Source organism: Sus scrofa, chromosome 5 (assembly GCF_000003025.6).
Source record: "Sus scrofa isolate TJ Tabasco breed Duroc chromosome 5, Sscrofa11.1, whole genome shotgun sequence".
NCBI classification, from domain to species: Eukaryota; Metazoa; Chordata; class Mammalia; order Artiodactyla; family Suidae; genus Sus; species Sus scrofa.
The window spans coordinates 59,565,793-59,586,937 of NC_010447.5; the positions used below are offsets into that span (position 1 = coordinate 59,565,793).

At 48.7% G+C, this 21,145-nt stretch overlaps 1 protein-coding gene across 2 annotated transcripts; it reads right to left on the minus strand.

Moving 5' to 3' along the window:
• GPRC5A (G protein-coupled receptor class C group 5 member A) lies at positions 1-20,849 on the minus strand. Of its 2 annotated transcripts, XM_021092325.1 has the most exons (5): positions 20,707-20,804; positions 5,827-5,985; positions 3,960-4,888; positions 1,682-1,740; positions 1-912 (listed from the first exon to the last, which is right to left on the minus strand). In XM_021092325.1, coding segments are annotated over exons 2-5 (1,083 nt in total). In that variant the 5' UTR covers positions 5,829-5,985; positions 20,707-20,804; the 3' UTR covers positions 1-819. The 2 variants fall into 2 exon arrangements, with proteins under 2 accessions (XP_020947984.1, XP_020947985.1); XM_021092326.1 differs by lacking the exon at positions 5,827-5,985 and having other exon boundaries at positions 20,707-20,849.

Below are 21,145 nucleotides of genomic sequence, written 5' to 3' on the forward strand. Positions count from 1 at the left end.
TCAAAGAGTTGCCACCGCACCTTTATTGCATCTCCAGTGAAGAGCAGTGAATAACTTATTTTACAAGGAATACTCCCCCCGTGTGTGGACAATACCCACGTCCAGACCCGTAGGGATGACTATTTACAGAGGCTGAGGAGCAAGGGGATGGGAGGAGGATTGGCACAGGGACTTAGAGCAAAACAGTGCACACGTTCTCCTGGCAAAGAGAAATCAGGCTGGTCTGCTGGTGGGGGCCAGGGAGAACCCCTGGTGAGGCGCAGGGAGAGGTTAGTCTGGGGACTGATGGCGAGTCTGGGTGTGAATCGGCGCTGGGACCCTGGTCAGGCAGCACCACAGTGGGGAGCGAGCTTAGGGTGACTTTCAGCCCCTCCCATCCAGGCACAAAGGGAGGCACCAGGGAGACGTGGGTGTGGGCGGGGTGGCCTGAGAGACGGGCCTTTGCGGGTTTTGCTCAGATTTGCAGCTCTGCTCAGAGCTAAGCCATTGTCACAGAACTAGCTCAGAGGTGGAAGAGGTGGCATCTGAGGCTGAACGAGCCAGCGTATAGTCAGATGACCTGAGCCCTAGTCCCCCGCTCCAGAGAAGCAGCCTAAGGCTGGGGACAAAGGGAACAACCAGAGAGCGGCCAAGAACTGCAGTCCTGCCAGCCTTCTCCAACCTCGGGACAGAAGAACCGCGACCGCGGCTGCGGGGAGGGAAGGTCTTCCTGTGATGCTCTGTACAGCTTCCCTGGAAGGCTCAGGACCAGGCCTGCATCCCGTGACCTCCCCGCTGGCTCTGCTGACTTGCTGGGTTCATCCCACCTTCTGGGACCGGTTAACTGACATCTTTTCTTCCTCCGTAGTCACTGTAGGGGCTGACCCGAGTCTGGGCCCGAGGAATGGAGAAGTCCTTGGGGGAGTTCCGATTCTGGAAAGGAAATGCTCACAGTGTTAAAGCTGTGCCACTTCCCAGCCACTTCCGGGGCACCCCAACCCAGCAGGAGTCGAAATTTCCTCCCCTTGCTCTAAACCCTTCCCTGCCCTGCAGGCCTGTCTCCTGTCCTAATCCCGTGAGGCAGATTACAAGTAGACGTGTCATCCTTTTTTCTTTTTTTTTTTTTTTCCCTTTTTATGGCTGCATCCCAGGCATACAGAAGTTCCCAGGGTAGGGCTCGAATCAGAGCTACAGCTACCGGCCTATACCACAGCCATAGCAACTCGGGATCCAAGCCGTGTCTGTGACCTACACCCACAGCTCGTGGCAACCCTGGGAGGCCAGGGCTAGAACTCAAATCCTCATGCATACTAGTTGGATTTGTTTTTACTGTGCCACAGCAGGAATTCCCTTTCTTTCTTTCTTTCTTTTTTTTTTTTTTTTTTTTTTTTTCTTTTTTTCCTGGCTGCACCTGTGCATATGGAAGTTCCTGGGCCAGGGATTGAATCCAAGCCAGAACTATGACTATGCCACAGCTGCAGTAACACCAGATCCTTCACCCACTGTGCCGGGCTAGAGATCAAACCAGCACTTCCGCAGAGACAAGCCGGATCCTTAACACACCGTGCCACAGTGGGAACTCCCAGTCATCCTTCCCCAGTGGCACCCAGGGGCCATCAAAATGGCACCATCATCTGTTCCCATAGGACACACGCTCCTGGGGTGCTCATGCCGCTGATGAGAAAGGAGAAAGCTCATTTACCTGCAGCTGGAAGTGGGTGGTGTATGGCGCATAGACCGTATCGCCTGTCTCCTCGGTACCTGAAACAGCCGGAGAGGAGCAAGTTAATGCCACAGTCCCTACCCCGTGCCCCCACCTGTGCTCACCCAGCTGAGACATTTTTCAAAGCGTGACACACAATTCATTTCAGTCTGTCTCCCTGGTGGATGGTCAGTTTCTCAAGGAAGGAGATTGTCCTCAAGCCCAGGACCAGGCACAGAGTCAGCCCCAAACTGGCTGAATAAATGAATAACTAGCCTCGTATAACTGCTAGGGAAATGCCTTCCAAAACCTCTCCAGACGCCTCTCATCCCAGGACCACTTCCAAAGCACATTTGAAACCAGTCTTTTCAAAGATCTGGCCAAAGATGTACCTAGAGTGGCTCTCTCTGAGGATTTACCACTTCTCTACCTGCCTGACAAGGGGAGACACGTGTTATAATTTTCCTTGCGAAGGGACAGAATGTATGAGCAATTGTCTTCTATGTACTGGGGGACAATCGGAGAGATTGAAGCTCCAGAACAGACGAGTAAACATCCGCTCATCATGAGTATATCTTGAAAGCACTCCATCCATTTCCCACCAGTTACCTGTGCAATTTACTCGATAAATACCTAAACACCCTCTGTGGGTAAGATATGAAGAACAGGAGGATTGACCAGAAGGATTGCTGCCCTGAGGCTGCTGCTGAAGAGTCTGGAATATGTGACCATCACACAAATAGCTACAGGATGAGACAGACCCTGATAAGAGCATTGCCAAGGCCTTGAGCTCTGCGGGCGGAGCTAAGACTGAGCACACCTGGAAAAGGGTGAGGTTAGGGAAGGACAAGTCACACACAGGCAGGAAAGTGCGGGGACTCGGTTCATTTGAACGGAGAGCACAGCTTCAGCGGTGGTGAGGTTCAGGCTGTGAAAAGGCTCCCCAAGGATTCGGTCAATGCAGTGGATAGTGGGGGAGCCAGTGAGGTGTGTGGGCAGAAAGGGGTGGTGGCCAGAGAAGTATGTTAGGGAGAGGAAGCTGACAGCGGCCAGAAAATGGAAAGAAGGGTTAAAGAAGGAAGATTAGTTAGGAAACGATAACACGGGGTCCAGAGGGGAGGGGACGGAATGGACATGAGCCGGTGGGTGATAAAACACCCCCTCCCCTTCCCTTCAGTCTTCCAAGTGCACAGGGAAGGGACCAGGGCAGCAGAGAGAAACAGCAGCAAGCTGTGCACCGCAGGCTTTGAGAGCAGAGAAATGTGCTGGCTGGAGCTATGAACCTGGCCTTGGAGGTCTCTCAGTCCTGTCCCAAACCCACTCCCCTCCCTGATAAGGCCCAGAGACTGATAGAAACGCAAGAGACCAATACATAGAGGCGAATGAGCAAAGGCAGTGTTTTGCTTTTGTTTTTTGTTTTGTGTTTTGCTGTCAGTGTAGCCTGGCTGCTCATGACTCCAGGCAAGAGCAAAATTCTCTCCCAGGAGCCAGAGACAGGCAATAGGCTATAGCTCTTCAGGCTACATGGAAACCCTCGGGAACTTTATGGAAAGCCCTGTTGGTTTATGATAAAAGAGCTTTCTCCCGGCTCTGTGTTCTGGAGTCACTGCCTGGCTGGGCTTTACGCCCCCCAGGCTACAAAGGGTCCACATTTCTGGAAGGATTGCCTAGTTGTCTTTGATAAGGAACACGAGCTCATCCACCTGTCTGTAGGAATTTCTCTAATCATTGCTTTTTCCAGTCCTTTGCTCGCTCCATCATGGTTTGTTGTTTTTTTTTTTTTCCTTGTCTTTTGTCTTTTTAGGGCTGCACCCATGGCATATGGAGGTTCCCAGGCTAGGAGTCGAATCAGAACTGTAGCTGCTGGCCCACATCACAGCCACAGCAACTCAGGATCTGAGCTGAGTCTGTGACTTACACCACAGCTCATGGCAATGTCGGATCATTAACCCACTGAACAAGGCCAGGGATAGAACCTGTGTCCTCATGGATGCTAGTCCGGTTCACTAACTGCTGAGCCACAACAGGAACTCCCTCCACCGTGTTTGATTCAGAGAAATCTACATAGCATTGTGTAGACAGTACTAGATAAAGACGCCAGAGGCAAGCTTCATCTCTAACTAGCTGGATGATTTTAAGCAAGATCTGAGCCTCAAGGACCTTATCTTTTCAATTAGGAGAATGACACCTATCATCTTGCGTGTTCCTTACAGCTGTAATATCCTAGGATTCGGCCCCATTTTCCATAAGGAATTCTCCACCCAGCCAGGCTTTGTACCTTGAGTGATTCCCTCTTGAGTGTAAGCTCGGTTCTCCACACCATAGCTCTGCTTCATGAGTTGAGGTTTACAGAAAGCATCTTCCAGAGGGTAATCCATGGTGTTCCGTTGCTTGGTGAGCAATTGAAACTCGGGTACCACGTAAGCCAACAGGAAAACCCAGCCATTGGCCACCAAGGCTGTGCTGAGGATGGTGTCATCCCACTGGGGCCCAGGGGTAGGAACAAAGAGCAGGGCAATCCACACCACCCAGACGGCGAGGGAGAGGAGCGTGGTGAAGTAGATGTGGGCCCCGTGTCTCTTCCAGCCAGTGAAGGGTCCGCGGAAAACGAAAGAGGCCGTAAGGAAGGTCAGCACCATCAGGAAGAGGACATAGATGAGCAGCATGACAAAGTCCTCGTTGCGCCGAGGCGGAGGCAGCTCAGAGAAGATGTTGACGTTGGTCCTGTTCATGGTGAGGACGATGTACTCGACGGCGATGACATCCTGCACCAGGCTGAAGGCCACGGCCAGGCCCAGCATCACCAGCAAGGAAAGCCCCCGCCTCCCATGGACCAGCCTGGTCAGGTTGAAGGCGTGAACCAGGAGGCAGGAGAAGCAGAGGGCGAAGAGGATGCCAAAGAGGAAGAAGCGTGTGGGCCCCGTGCTGCCGTCAAGTTGGATGATGAAGGCGAAGGTGAGGCCGAAGACCCCCAGCACGCCCAGGAGGAAGAGGAACTGGATGGGGAGCACTTTGCGCCTGTTGGAGTCCTGCACCTTGCAGATGAGGACCAGGAGGGCGACCATGAAGGTCACCGAGCTCACAGCCCCCAAGGCGGCCAATGCTTCTAAGATGATGCCCCAAACTGCTTTCTGATCACATAGTCTGTAGTACCGGGGGTCCAGGTTCGAGCGGCAACCGCTGGGAGCTGCCGTGGCCATTCTGGTCCTGCAGGAAAGCAAAGTGGGGATGAGGGTGACTCTCCCAGCAAAGCTGGGCACAGGGGACCAAAAAGGATTCAGAAACAATTCCGCATACTTAGCCAGGGTTTTGCCCCTGAACTTACAAACTTACTTTTTTGGGGGAGGAGAGGAGGCACGGGCAAGCTGCAAGAGCAAGGGGCAGAGTTGGAAGAAGGGAAGCTGGAGTTCCCATGTGGAGCAGTGGGTTAAGGACCTGGCATTGTCACTGCAGTGGCTCAGTGTCACTGCTGCTCTGGCCTGGGTTCGATTCCTGGACCAGGAACTTCCACATGCTGCAAGTGTGGGCCAAAAAAAAAAAAAAAAAGGGAAGAAGATGAAGGGAAAGCTCAAGACCCCCTCTATCGAAAAGCACCAGTGAAAGCTCTTGGCCTCTTCTAGTGCCAAATTGGGAGAAAATGTGCAGAAAGAAAGCAGCAAGAAGAAGAGCTGGGATTGAGAAGCAGGAAAAAGTACAAAATGTCCAGAGGGTCTTTCCTTATAGCGGAAGAAACAGCTCAGGATTTCTTCACCACATACCCATAGATGCTTATAAACATGATTTCTCTGGCCCTTCACAGCATAGTGGGGTGCTGTGATCAACCCAAGACAAAAAGAACACACCCCCTCCTGCCCCTTCCACTGTGTCTCGCCAAGATCAGACCACAAGGCAGAGCACAGTAATGAGTCATGACTGGCTGACCCTCCAGGGCTGTCCTCTTCCACGTAGAGAGAATCCAAACACCTGCTTCCCTTAAAGATGCAAAATCATCACTCTAGTTTGTTGAGATAGTCATGGTCCTGCATTTTTACTCACAGAGCAATGAGGAAAAAATTACATATATGTCCATGCAATGTAACACATACACACATGAATATTATGTAGATGTTAGATTATGGGTGCTGTGTTCACATAAAATAACTTACATAATTGATAGCTTAAATCTATCTTCCTAACTTTGTCATGAGATGTGCCTCTCAAGCTTTCCTTTGTATCACACAGCCATTCTTTCAGCTGAGCACTGAGTTAATCGCTCGTTGAGATGCTCAAGAGTAAAGGGGAAGCGCCATCAGACACGTTCCATGCTGTAGTGGAAGAGAGAGACGGGCCAAATCTGCCACCACGGCCACAGCCTTCCCGTGGCTTTCCCTGTCCAGGGGTCTGTCACCTGCACTCCACCCCAGGGAAATGACACCCCCATCTTCCCTACCACAGGCAGAGCTTAGAGCAAAGAACGGGTAAGGTTCCATTTCCACAGGGCAGTGCAGAACGGGATGGAGGAGGGAGAAGAACAGCAAACGAGCTTCAAGTATGGGCAACCTCTGAAATCCAGGGGCCCAGAGTCTGATACCAGAGCCTCGCCCTGGATGCCACAGAACAAGGAAGGGGGGCGCCGAAGATGCAGAAGAGGAAGAGCCCCGTGTAATTCAAGGGCAGCGGCGGAGGGAAGGGACCAGGCTCCTGCATTCTCTTCCCTCCCCACCTCCCTGCCTCGCTCCCTCTCGGATTAATCATAAGGGCGGTGTCCTGCTGGAAAGGTATTTCTCTCACCCTCCCTGCCTGGCTCTTCCCCACCCCTCAGGGCAGTGCTGTTTGTTGATAAGTAGTTGTTGTTACAATGACCTGATCATTATAAAGGACTTTGAACCTGATGACTTTCCATCTTGAGAGATGGATGAGGTTTTCTACCAAAGGATGGTTCTGGCGCTGCCTAAGAGGGACAGTAAGGCAGAGACTCCCCCCCCCCCCCACACACACACACTTGGACCCCTAGGCCCCTCACTTCTGTGCAGGAAGGGCTTGTGTCTCTGGGTCTCCTGGTGCCTACAGACCAGCATCTGACACTAAACAGATAAGGTAGGGGATTCCTGGAGAAAGGAAACCAAGCATGGCTCTCTTGACATAAGAGAAGCCATTTTTGGCTGAAGTCTTTTTTTTTTTCTTCTTCTTCTTCTTTTTCTGCCACAACTGTGGCATATGGAAATTCCTGGGCCAGGGATCGAATCCGAACCAGAGCTGTGATCTATGCCACAGCTGCAGCAATGCTGGATCCTTAACCCACCCCACTGGGCTGGGGATGGAACAGGCACCTCCACAGAGACAAGCCAGATAATTAAACCACCACACCACAGTGGGAACTCCTGAAGGCACTTTGTGATCTAAGCCTGACTACAGTGCTTGCTCATGAACAGGTCTCAGCAATATGGTATTACAACTAATAAGTTATAAAGACTCCTAGTTCTACCTAAAGATTAGCCTGAAGTGCTAATAAAGCGCTAGTAAAGTAGTCATCTTTAAGTAACCACCAGATCAACTGGAACCTAAGGGGAGATGATGTTGACTTTTTCTATTTTTTTTAAATAAACTTTATTTCCATCTTGGAATTTTATTTTATTTTATTTTATTTTATTTTATTTTTTTGCCAGGCATGCAAAAGTTCCTGGGCTAGGGATCAAACCTGCGCCAGAGCAGTGCCCCGAGCCACAGCAGTGAAACAGGTCCTTAACCCACTGAGCCACCAGGGAACTCTGATGTGGACCTTTTCTTACCCTTGTGACTTCAATCAACTGAAGCTCGCATTGATTAACCACCACCTCCCAAGCCCCTCCATGAATATGCATGTACCCCTAGCTTAAAACTACCCCAGTTTTGCTGTTTGAGGAGACACTGCTTTGGGAAAGATCCCTGGTGTTCTCCTTACTTGCTGCAAATAATAAATCCTTCTTTCTCCTGATTTTTGGTTTGGTCGTGTCTTTTGACTCAACACCCTCCTCCAGTTTTTTAAGTAACAAAACGAGCAATGGACAGTGGGTATGGAAAGGACAGCCAACCCATTTCCCCCAATTTCACCTCCACCTTCCAACCTCAGTCATGCAAGGGAAATGGAGAAATAGGCCCTGAAGTACCTTTAAAACATGTTTTTTAAAATGTTTAAGTTTTTATCATAGGAAAATTCAGGCATACTCAAAAATAAAAAGAATAGTATAATAGAGGCTTGTGTCTTCATCACTTGGTTTCAAAAATTACCTCTCTTGGAGTTCCCATTGTGACTCAGCAGTAACGAACCCAACTAGTATCCATGAGGATGTAGGTTCGATCCCTGGCCTCGCTCAGTGGGTTAAGGATCCAGCATTGCCATGAGCTTCAGTGTAGGTCACAACGCAGCTCAGACCCTGCGTTGCTGTGGCTGTGGTATAGCTCGGCAGCTGCAGCTCTGATTTGACCCCTGGCCTGGAAACTTCCGTATGCTGTGGTTATGGCCCTTAAAAAAAAAAAAAAAAACCTCTCTAGGGAGTTCCCTGTTGACACAGTGGCTTAAGGATCCAGCATTGTCACTGCAGGGACTGGGGTCACTGTTGTGGCATGGGTTCGATCTCTGGCCCAGGAACTTCCACATGCTGTAGGCATGGCCAAAAAAATTTAAACAAAAAACAACTGGTCTATGGCCAATTTTGCTTCATTTACATCCCCGCCCCACTTGCTAGATCATTTTTAAGCAATCCCAGACATTGTATCATTCTATACATAAATACTTCGGTATGTTTCTCTAAAAAAGATAAAACTCTTCTTTTAACTTAGTCCCACTTTAAAAATTAATAATGATTTTTTAACCTCATGTATCCAGTGAGGGGTCATATTTCTCAATTCTCTCATAAATGCTTTTTTTAAAAACACTTCTTAGTAAATATTTTTTTATCTGAGTGACTCATTGTTTGAAATTATCCTTCCTAATTCACCTCTCAGCCCTCCTCCACCCCTTCCCCAGCATGACAGGGATTGCACAACAGGTCTGAAATGTCCCAAGCACTTCCAACTTTGTCAGAGGGAAATAAAACGCACCAAACTCATTACCAAGCAAGTCTGCAGTGAGAAGGCGCCAGGTCATGCAGGGAAGGGCCCAGGTGAGCCGCAGGGAAGGTGGCTAGGAAAGAAGGACAGGGTTCTGAGAAGCGGAGGTCTTCTAGAAAGCAGGGTTTGAGGTGGAAAAGTGAAGCAATCAGCATTCGGGAACAGAAACCGCCAGGAGCTAGAGCAACAGCCTGGGAGAAGAAACTAGGGCTGGAGCGGGAGAAAACTGTCACGTGGACTATCGTTCGTAACCAGAGTCAAGGGCAGAGAGACCCAGGGTCCACCAAGAAAGGACTTGCTCCTACAAAGACCACACAGGGGAGTTCCCATGGTGGCTTTGTCAGTGGTTAACGAATCCGACTAGGAACCATGAGGTTGTGGGTTCGATCCCTGGCCTCGCTCAGTGGGTTAAGGATCTGGCATTGCCGTGAGCTGTGGTGTAGGTCACAGACGCAGCTCAGATCCCAAGTTGCTGTGGCTGTGGTGTAGGCCGGTGGCTACAGCTCTGATTCAACCCCTAGCCTGGGAACCTCCATATGCCGTAGGAGCGGCCCAAGAAATGGCAAAAAGACGAAAAAAAAAAAAAAAAAAAAAAACAAAGACCACACAGGGACAGAAAGAAACCATTTACTCTTGGACTTGCTCTGGAAGGGGAGGGCAGGTCTCCTAACTCGTTCTCACCATGGATCAGGCGTGGTGGTACACAGTTCACTTGTCTCATCCTCGCAACCACCCTATGAAATAGCTCGTGTTGTTATTATTCCTGTTCTACAGTTACAGCAAGTGGCTGACTCCCCAGAGTCACCCAGCTAGTAAGAGGAAAGACCAGCATTCGAACCTGAATTCTAACTCCAGCATCACAGGTCTTAAGGTGACACAAGAGGTGTCATTTAACACAAGGGGTACATCCCTTGGTCTGGTAAGATCTTCAAAGCCGGGGAGGACCTGCCAGTTAGAAATGGGGTGACTGCACTAGTGTTCGGCTGTTGCTTTAGGCTGTGAGCATGGGTTAACTTCCTGAGACATGCAGCCTGCCCTTGGCAAGTTGCTCCAACTGTTCAGAGTTATGCAGACCCTCAAATTCCCACCCAGAAAAAAAAAAATGACTCTATCTACAGACTGGCTGTGTGTGCTCTTTGGCCGTAGACAGGGCAGGACAGAAGGGCCTGTGGGGGAGATGAGAAAGCGAGGTAGGAGGGCATCCCAGAGGTCTCCCCATTCGTAGACCCAAGGCAGTGGCGCTAAAAGCCAACTTAAGATCTACCACTGGATCAGGGGAGTTCCCGTCGTGGCGCAGTGGTTAACAAATCCGACTAGGAACCATGAGGTTGCAGGTTCGGTCCCTGCCCTTGCTCAGTGGGTTAATGATCCGGTGTTGCCGTGAGCTGTGGTGTAGGTTGCAGACGCGGCTTGGATCCCAAGTTGCTGTGGCTCTGGTGTAGGCCAGCGGCTACAGCTCCAATTAGACCCCTAGCCTGGGAACCTTCATATGCCGCGGGAGCGGCCCAAGAAAAATGGCAAAAAGACAAAAAGACAAAAAAAAAAAAAAAAAAGTCTACCACTGGATCAGGAAGTGGCCTAGGAAACCCCTAGTCCATCATCCAGGTCCTATCAATCCTGCATCTTCAGTATCTCCTGGGTACGACCACCTCTCCCAGCCCTAAGTCAGCCCACCATCGTCTCTGCCTGGACCACTCTGAAGGCCGAGCTCTCTGTCTCCAGGCTTGCCCTCTCAGAGCCTCTCTATCCATATCCAGGGGAAGAGTCATAACCTCTGCACCTCCAGTCCCTGCTGCCTCACCAGCCTCACCAGCTTCTCCAGCCTCAAACCACACCACACTCTTCTCCTTGTCCCAATATACCTGCTTCTTATTATCCACCATCTCTCTTCAAACATTGTCAGGGGACATTCTCCCTGATGGGCCCTATTATCCATCCTCTTAAAGGTCCCCTCTCCAGGGATGCTTTCCTGGAGGCCCTAGTCTGGTGAGATGCACCTCACAAATTCCCTGAGCCTCTGTATTTCCTGCAGTGGTGTTTATTACAAAACCCTGTAGTGTCTGTTGGTGAATCTGTATCTCCTTCTAGATTCAAAGGCTCTGTGAAGGCGGGGAATGAGCTAGTAAAAGTCTCCCTGGGAGTTCCTGTTGTGGCACAGTGGAAAGGAACCTGATTAGTATCCATGAGGATGCAGGTTCGATCCCTGGCCTCGCTCAGTGGGCTGGGGTCCGGCGTTGCCTTGAGCTGTGGTGAAGGTTGCAGACACAGCTGGGATCCTGCGTTGCTGTGGCTGTAGTGTAGGCTAGCAACTGTAGCTCCGATTGGACCCCTAGCCTGGGCACCTCCATATGCCATGGGTGCAGCCCTAAAAAGTAAAAAAAAAAAAAAAAAAAAAAAATTAAAATTAAAAAGTCTCTCCCAAGTCTTAGTCTAAGACACCTAACCAGGATGCCCGACGGAACACGTGGGTAGACGTGGAGTCCAGTGGGGGAGCAGGGGCTGTTCCTGCGACGGCAGTGGGGCGGCTGGTACCTGGTTTTCTCACAAGCCCTCAATCTGCATCCTCAGTTCTAACCCCCTTGCTCCCAGCCTCTTCAGGGGTCTGAGATAGGACCTCTGGCCACAGCTGGGCTCCTGTCTGAGTGACTCCAGGATCTCCTGGTAGCTTGGATCCTGAGGTGTTCCCAGGAGGCAGAGAGGGATTTGCTGAAATCCAGTCATTGGCTCCCACCCAGTCCCCTGGTGACTAAGCCCTGTGCTCTGGAGGGTGATGGTGAGGTTCTACTGTGTCGCTCCTGCCGGGGGCATAAGGAAGGACTCTGAGTCATAAGGGTGAGATCCCTTTACTTCTTGCAACTGCTGACCAACTGCCCCCATCCAGTAATTCACTGACACCCACAACCGAGACCATGAAATCCCTTGGCGCTGCCTTAAGCCCTTTTCAAATGAGTCAGGACATGACCGAAAGGTTAAAAAAACAAAAGCCAAAAGAGGGAGGAAAGGAAGGGAGCGGGAAAGGAAAAAGAAGAACCAGAAAGGGGACTGGCGGGGGGCGGAGGTGGGGAGGAGGAGAGGGAGGAAGGCAGGGAGGGAGGGAGGGGGTCACTGAGCTCAACTCCGGGCCTCTGACTCCACCCTTTTAGGAAAGAGGGGTTCCGGCTGCCTCTGTGCATGGACACCAGCTCCTGGAACCTCATCCTCTCTGTAAACAGGGGGTCTGGTGTTGACCCAGATGCTCTGAAACGGTGCTCCATTGTCCATCCCTCTGGGAAGCTCCATGAAGACAGTTTCCAAATCTTATTCTCCCTCCTCCTCATCCTCCTTCTTGCCCCATCTCCTTTAATTTTCTTATTTTTTTTTTTTTAATTGTGCTTTGGAGTTCCCATCGTGGCTCAGTGGTTAACAAATCCGACTAGGAACCATGAGGTTGAGGGTTCGATCCCTGGCCTCGCTCAGTGGGTTAAGGATCTGGCGTTGCCGTGAGCTGTGGTGTAGGTCGCAGACGTGGCTCGGATCCCGTGTTGCTGTGGCTCTGGTGTAGGCCGGTGGCTACAGCTCCGATTCAACCCCTAGCCTGGGAACCTCCATATGCTGCAGGTGTGGCCCTAGAAAAAGGCAAAAAAAAAAAAAATTGTGCTTTTATTTATTTACTTATTTATTTTTAGGGCCACACCTGCAGCACATGGAAGTTCCCAATCTAGGGTCAAATCAGAGCTGCAGCTGAGGCCTACACCCCAGCTCACAGAAACACCAGATCCTTAACCCACTAAGCAAGGCCAGCATTCAAACCCACATCCTCCTGGATACCAGTCGGGGTCTTAACCCACTCAGCTATAATAGGAATTCCTTGCCCCACCTCTTTTAAAGCACATGTGCAGCAAACTCCTAATAAAACCCCAGACCAGGGCTGGAGGTGAAGTCGAAGGGTCTGAACACAGGCCCAGGGGAGGGACGCAACATCGCGAAGGGATCCCTCACCTACAGGACTGACCTGAGAGTGGCCTTGACACACGGCATGGACTGGGATGCAAGGTCAAATGCCAGCCTTTGAAGGGTCTCCCAGCTTCTCCTTTCCCAGAGAGCTGGGGAAGGGTCTGGAATTACTTATGCCCAGGCCTAGAAGGTTGCCCCACTGGCCGCATGAAGGCCTCCCCAGATTATCTGAGTGTCATTTACCTCGGCCCTGAACCTCGCCCAGAGCTGATCTTAACATTCCTCCTTAGGAGATCTATCTCCTGTCATCTTAAAAGAGGGGGGCAGTGACCTCTTTGAACTAATGCCAGGGAGATGATATCAAATAACTCCAGTGTTTCTGAAAGTTGAACCTTTGAACCATCCCAGCCAAGCAAATTGGCAATTTTCTAGCATTTAAATCTCTCCAGCCTGGCACTGCCGTATTCAATCAGTAGCAATAACAACAGTCACAATGTAAGTATGAATAAAACTAATGACAACTACTGTCACATACTGAGTCTTCTTTCGAGCCAGACTCGATGCTAAGAATCTATAAGTTTTTATGTGTGTTTACTCATTTATATGCTTTTATATCTATTATCTCATTTAATATTCCCCCAACCAATTTTGTAGGTGAGAAGACTGACTCTTTCTTTTTTCTTTTTTTCTTTCTTTCTTTTTTTTTTTTTTTTTGCTTTTTAGGGCTGCCCTCAAGGCCTATGGAAGTTCCCAGGCTAGGGGCTGAATCTGAGTTACAGTTGCCACCCTATACCACAGCCACAGCAATGCCAGATCCAAGCCAAGTTTGCAACCTACACCATAGCTCACAGCAATGCTGGATCCTTAACCCACTGAGCAGGGCCAGGGATCGAACATGCATCTTCATAGATAACAGCCAGATTTGTTTCTGCTCTACCACAACAGGAACTCCCTGAATCTTTTTTTTTTTTTTTTTTTTTTTTTGACCACACCCATAGCTTGTGGAAGTTTCCAGGCCAGGGACCAAATCCGTGCCCAGCTGTGACCCCAACCGCTGCAGTGGCAATGCCAGATACTTAACCTGCTAAGCCACAAGGGAACTCCAAAAAGACTGATCCTGAAGAGACAAAGTTACATGTCCAGTGTAACATTATGAGGAAGAATATCCCTTTATGAGCAATCTTAATTGGAATTTGATCTTGCATGCCATGTCTAAATCACCATTATGCTCTTTGAACATTTTTCTCCCTGACTCCAGCCTGTCTCTATTTATTTAAATATTTTTAATTGCAGTATAATTGATTTATAATGTTGTGTTGGTTTCTGGTATATAACAAAATCATTCAGTTATACTATATCTATATATCCTTTTCATATTCTTTTCCATTATGTTTTCTTATAGGATATTGAATATCGTTCCCTGTGCTATATAGTAGGACCTGTTTATCCAACCTATATATAATAGTTTGCATCTGTTAATCCTAAACCCCCAACCCACCTCTCCCCCCTGGCAACCACAAATCTGTTCAAGCCTCTCTATTTAAACCATGTCCCAGAAGTCTCCAAAGCAAACAATCCTGCATGTGGCCAATCTTCCAGTCAATCCACAAACGTTTAAGTGCCTACTTTGTGTCTGGTACTGTGCTAAGTGTACAAGGCATGCAACGTGGCCACTGCCCCTGCAAGAACCAACAGAGTCACAGAACAAACAAATAAGAGTTACAGAATGTGCAGGGAATGCTGAGGGCCATGGAAAACAATGACCTACTCTACCTAATGGGGAAAAAAGAAAAGAATTTAGAGTGGAGACCAGGGGGATGAGATCTGAAAGATGGGAGATTCTTAGGAAGGTAGGACCAAATGGAGCTTAGAAACACAGGCTTGTGGGGAGAGATGCTCAGTTTAGCTTTGCTGAATCTCAGATGAATATGGGGCATGTTCATGGAGGAATCCAGGAATGATAAATTCTAAGTCTCTTGGGGTTTACTCTGGGCCACACCATTCAATCCTCACACCAGCTCTGTTATTATACCTCCTTTTCACAGTGGAGGTAATGGGGGCACAGAGACATGAAATAAATTGCCCAAGACCACTGGGCTCCTTTTTTTTTTTTTTTTTTTTCTATTCTTTTTAGGGCCATATCCATGGCATATGAAAGTTCCCAGGCTAGGGGTGGAATCAGAGCTACAGCTACCGGCCTACTACACCACAGCCACAGCAACAAGGGATCCAAGCCGTGTCTGTGACTTATACTACAGCTCACAGTAATGCCGAATCCTTAACCCACTGAGCGAGGTCAGGGATCGAACCCGCATCCTCATGGAGCCTAGACAGGTTCATTTACCGCTGAGCCACGAAGGGAATTCCACACACCCCCCTTTATTTTGGCCTCTCCCACAGCATTCGGAAGTTCCAGGGTTGGGGATCAAACGCAAGTTCACGTCAGTGACCACACCAGATCCTTAACCTGCTGAGCCACCAGGGAACTCCCCGGGAGTATTTTCTATCTGGAAGGGAACTGGGGCTCATCCAAGACCATTTCTGACAAAGTTGCTCTTTTATCTCAACACATGTGTTATTCTCCTTGCCAAAAAGGAACACTTCTCCTCCTGGTCACAATCCATTTACTGTATTCTTAGAAATTTGGCCCCAAACTTACCTCTGTCTTGAGGGTTTTTTAATTATTAGTCCCAACTCATTCTAAAATTGTAGATCTCTTCATAGTTTTTACAATTAAGGATTTCTCAACACTCAAGTTTCTCCATTCAAATGTCATACATTATACATTAATATCAGTGCTAACTAGCCTATCAGATGACAAGCTTCTTAAGGAAACAGAGAAAATCTCTTTGTTGGTATCCCCTTCCCTATGCGCTCTTCCCAGTGGTTGGGGTTTTTTGGGGGGGGCGTGGAGGGGAGGTTAATAAATAAATGTACCTGTATTCACCAACATTTTGGGGGACTGAGGGGCCACATCCACAGCATAGGTTAGTTACCTGGCCAAGGATCAAATCTGAGCCACAGCTGCAACCTATGTCACAGCTGCGGCAACGCCAGATCCTTAACCTGCTGCACCGGGCCAGGGATCGAACCAGCACTGCCACAAGAACAACACCTGATCTTTAACCCATTGCACCACAGCAGAAACTCCTGCACAATAGTTGTTGAGCAAATATTTTATTTATTTATTTATTTATTATTTTGCCTTTTTAGGGCCGCACCTGCGGCATATAGAAGTTCCCAGGCTACGGATCTAATCGGAGCTACAGCTGCCGGCCTACACCACAGCCACAGCAACACTGGATCTGAGCCACATCTGCGACCTACACCACAGCCACAGCAACGCCAGATCCTTAACCCACTGAGCGAGGCCGAGGATCGAATCTGTGTTCTCATGGATCCTAGTTGGGTTCGTTAACCACTGAGCCATAATGGGAACTCTGAGCAAATATTTTAGACTAAGACTGACCAGTCTGTGTAACTAAAAGCAAGTTATTTATGAGCAAGTGTGAGTAATGGAGAGGAAGGATTTGGGAGATGAATGTGTGCTGATGCTAATTCTCCTATTTTATTTGAGCTGAGTTCTAAGACGGGGGGGAGGGGGAAGGGAGGGTGGAGTCCCACAGAAATTTCTCTGCCCTAGGTGAAGGATTAGTTTTAAGTGGAAAGTGTCCACAGGGAAATCTGCAAGATCGCCTCTTTTGGGTAAGCCGTCCACATTCTGATGACATAAAAGTGATGCATTGTGGCAACCGCTTATGAATAACACCTGAATAACATCGCTGAGTTGAGTTTCTATGCAGTAACTGGGAGGAAATAAATCATCATTCCACCACTGGCAGATCTAAATAAGTATGAAAGTATTCATCCCAATTTCCTCACTTTCAGGTAGTTCCACTTTCAGGAGTATTATCATCTTCCTCACTCTTTCTCCCCACATATATACATATATATACATTTGGCCGTGCCCTTGACATGCAGAAGTTCCCGGGCCAAGGATCGAATCCAAGCCATAGCAGTGACCTAAGCCACAGCAAAGACAACGCAGAATCTTTAACCACTAGGCCACCAAGGAACACAATCATCTTCCTCTATTCTAAACAAAGCGTGTGAACTTTAGAGAAATCACTGGAATATAAAATACTAGAAATCCCCTTTTTTAACTTAATATTTTGAGTGAAATTTCTAAATCTCTTAGGCCTAGAATTTTAAGAAAATTTTCAGAAAATAGGTGGATAAAATGAAGTCCTTTGCTGGTATACCATCTCAAAGACAACTTCTTTTAAGCATTTTATTTTAGCATATAAAGGTAATATATTCATGTTTCCAAGCTAAACTTATCATCTCTTTACTAGCCTATTTATCTAAACTCTGAGAATGGTACTACCATACACTCAGTGTATCTAAAAGTACAATATAGATTTTCTAATGTGGGAGAAGATGAGCAGACCAAATGGCCAAAAATTAGGTGACAATAGCAAGCAATTGTTATTACAATAAATGTAAATGGTATTCTTTTTATTTTGAAAAGACTAAATTAAATATACTAGTAAGAACTTCACATAAAACAACAGGATTCAGAAAAGTCAAAACAGAAAAAATGAAAATAAATGAAAAAAAGCAACAATAACAGATGGTGTTTATCTTGCAAGTGTTATGTATCAGGTACAAAGTGAAATAATAGCTTGCTCAAGGTAAGAAAATGAAGTATGAGTTGATTTATTAATATCACACAAAGTTTACTCAAGGCAAAAAAGCTATTCTATTGACCTAAAAGCTTTTTTTTTTTTTTTTTTTTTTTTTTGGTCTTTTTGTCTTTTTTGTTGTTGTTGTTGTTGTTGCTATTTCTTGGGCCGCTCCCGCGGCATATGGAGGTTCCCAGGCTAGGGGTTGAATCGGAGCTGTAGCCACCGGCCTACACCAGAGCCACAGCAACGCGGGATCCGAGCCGCGTCTGCAACCTACACCACAGCTCACGGCAACGCCGGATCGTTAACCCACTGAGCAAGGGCAGGGACCGAACCCGCAACCTCATGGTTCCTAGTCGGATTCGTTAACCACTGCGCCACGACGGGAACTCCTAAAAGCTTTTTTATAATAATTAAGAATACTCTGGGGAGTTCCTGTCTTGGTGCAGCAGAAACAAATCCGACCAGGAATCATGAGGTTTCGGGTTCGATCCCTGGCCTCAATCAGTGGGTTAAAAATCCGGTGTTGCCTCGAGCTGTGCTGGAGGTCACAGATGTGGCTTGGATCTGGCTGTGACTGTGGCTGTGGTGTAGGCCAGGCGGCAACAGCTCTGATTCGACCCCTGGCCTGGGAACCTCCATATGCCGCGAGTGCGGTCCTAAAAAGACCAAAAAAAAAAAAAAAAAAAAACAGAATACCCTGGGAATTCCCTGAAGATACAACCATCATGAGCTTTTTTTTTTAAAGGAAGCTTCCAGGCTAGGGGTTGAACTGGAGCTGCAGCTGCCAGCCTACGCTACAGCCCCAGCAATGCAAGATCCCAGCCATGTCTGCAAGCTACACCACACACAGCTCACGGCAACACCAGATCCCTAATCCTGAGCAGGGCCAGGGATCAAACCCACATCCTCATGGATACTAGTTGGATTCGTTACCACTGAGCCATAGCAGGATCTCCCCATCATGAACTTTTACGCACTGAATAATATAACACCAAAATACATAAAACAGTAGCTACCAAAAATACAAGGAGAAATCAAAAGAAATACTATAGTTTCAAGAGATTTTATCAGTCTTTAGCAGATGAAATAGAAGAAATAAATAGTAATATGGTAAGATTTTATAAATGTTCTATGGATATGCTAGTCAAAATATGCCCTATCTTCATATTTTATAAGATCTCTATAATTAATCATGTGATTCAGACCCTCCACATCTGTGATCAGCATACATTTTCAGTAAAGGGTCAGATAGTCACTAATTTAGGCTTTGAAGGCCATTTGTAGCTGCCAGCATCCATAGATAATACAGCGGCAATGAGCATGGCTGAGTTCCCATAAAACTTTATTTATAAAAATAGGCTGTGGCATGTGTTTGGCCATGAATCTAGTTTACCAACCCTCCCTAAATGATTTCTTCTATTGAAGCAGTCATGGAACATTTATAAAAACAGAATATTTTAGACCACAAATAAAAGGTCTAAAATAAGAAACATACAGACTATATATTCTGACCACAAGGCAATAAAACTAAGAATATAAGTAGAAACAAACACACCAAACTGCTCAGAAAATTCGAGACTCCTCAAGCAAAAATATTATTCAATTCATTGTTTTCCAGGGCCCTATTACACCAACACGTCATTTCCTGCATTTCCTCAGCTCAATCTGTGGATTTTTTTCTTTTTTCTTTTTTCTTTTTTCTTTTTTTTTTCTTTTTTTTGGTCTTTTGTCTTTTTAGGGCCGCACCTGCAGCATATGGAGGTTCCCAGGCTAGGAGTCTAATCAGAGCTGCAGCCATCAGCCTATGCCACAGCCACAGCAACGCAGGATCCAAGCCGTGTCTGCAACCTACACCACAGCTCACGGCAACGCTGGATCCTTAACCCACTGAGGGAGGCCAGGGATTGAACCTGCAACCTCATGGTTACTAGAAGGATTCGTTAACCACTGAGCCACGGATGGGAACTCCCATGTGGATTTTTAAATAGCAGTGGACCTGAAGACCAACCCCCAGGATGAGAAGCATAAAATCAGCCCAAACTCTTCTTCACACCCTGTTATCTTCAGTTCCCACTGAGAAGTGGAATACAAAGAAGCAGACCAAAGAGGATCCCCAAAGAGACATTCACAGATAGAGAGGGGCTAGAATTGCAGTCCTGGGAGGGAGCTTGTGGCCTTTCCAAAACCCTTTAGGAGAAACTCAAGGCCCAGGCCCAGCCTCCTCACAGCTACATGGCCTGCAGAGCTGGGATGGAAACAGGCTTCCTGACTCAAGGCTGAGAGCGCTTCCCACCTCCCCACATCCCCAGGAGCCCTGTCTCCCGGGTGACACCCCTGCTGACCCTTCCTCCCCAACATTCCTTCCCTCTCCCGGTGGTAGCCAGCACCCAGACTGGAGGGTGGAGCGCTGACCCCTATCCTCACTCCACCCCTGGCCCAAGCCCTTTGTATCTGAAGTGGCTCAAGTGCTCCCCTTCAGGAATGAGCCCACAGCCCCGGCAGATTCAACCCAACCCTTCAACAGGTGTGGCGTCTACAAACCCTCTGGCAAAAATCAGCCTGGAAAGAAGTCAGGAATGAAAAGTCCTTCAAATTCCTTGATCCCGACTTGGCCTCCTCCTCCTCCTCCTCCCTCCCACCCCCAGGTGGAGGTTTAAGGGACCCTTTGGACAGTTGAGGGCCATTCCTGAGCCGGGTCTACTTGTTGCCTGAAGGTGGGCTGTTACTGGACATTCAAACGACCTTCAGCCCCGAGGGTCCAGAGCAACTCAGAAGACAGCAAAGTGGGGGGAATGCTATGAGCTGATGGCCCCCACTCACATCAAGAGAAGGGGAGGCTTCTACCTTCCCAAATTCAGAAGGGCATGCTTGTCGTGGAAAGACAAAATAAATGGGCACTTTTCAGAACCTGGGTCACCCCCTCCCTCTTCCTGCGCCTCCCCCCCGTCCCTGCCATTCCTCTAAGATCTTCTTTTCTCTTCCCCTGATCTGACCCCAAAACTACTCCCCTGCCTGGCCAGGATTCCACCTCCTGAGTTTGTTCAATGTCTGAACAGAAACTATTTATCCTGGTTAACTTTCTGCTCTCCGCCTCTCTATCTTAGCCGGGGTGGCGGGACGGGGGCGCGGGGGGCGGTTTCCGGTGGTGGCGGTGGGATCTGAGTTGAGTTAAATTCGAGGAGTTTCTTTCCTGGGATGGTTTTTTTTCTCCGAGCCTGCCGTAGTCCGCTACCGGGATTTCTCCCCTCTGGTATCCCCCCTCCCATCCCCGTTCTCCCGGAGGATTTCAGGTCCGAAGTCTGGCGCGCTCCGAGCTTCGCGCGCCTCACTTACCCGGGCGCCTGGGCTACGGAGGGTGAACTTGGCGCTGCTGCTTCCCGCGCGTAGAGGCAGCACCGGAGCCCCTAGCTGCTGGGGAGTCCGCGGGCGGCGATTACGCCCTCCCGGCGCCCAGCAGTTATAAAGGCAGCTGTCCTCGGAGGGAGGAGGGAGCAAGGGGGTGAGCAGAGGGACAAGGGGCGGGAGAGGGTCAGGGGGAGAGGACACGCCCATTCCAGTGCCGCGGCACTGCATGCTGTTATGAAAATAAAAGTCCCCGTGCCAGGGAATGAGCCAAAAGCCGCCTGACGTCAGCGGCATAGTCACCCTTGAAATAGGTGGTGGGGGTGATGGGAGGAGGGACCCCAGGGGACCCACCCCGTCCCGCCCCGCGCATCAGCTGCCCCGGATGTCTCAGGGCGCGGAGGAAAGGGGTCAGAGGGGACCGCTCTGT

Coding starts and splice junctions, on each gene's coding strand:
- GPRC5A (XM_021092325.1), bottom strand. Junction 1,741..3,959: donor TCAAGAGGGAATCACTCAAG/GTACAAAGCCTG, acceptor CGGCTGTTTCAG/GTACCGAGGAGACAGGCGAT. Junction 913..1,681: donor CCACCCACTTCCAGCTGCAG/GTAAATGAGCTT, acceptor TTTCCTTTCCAG/AATCGGAACTCCCCCAAGGA.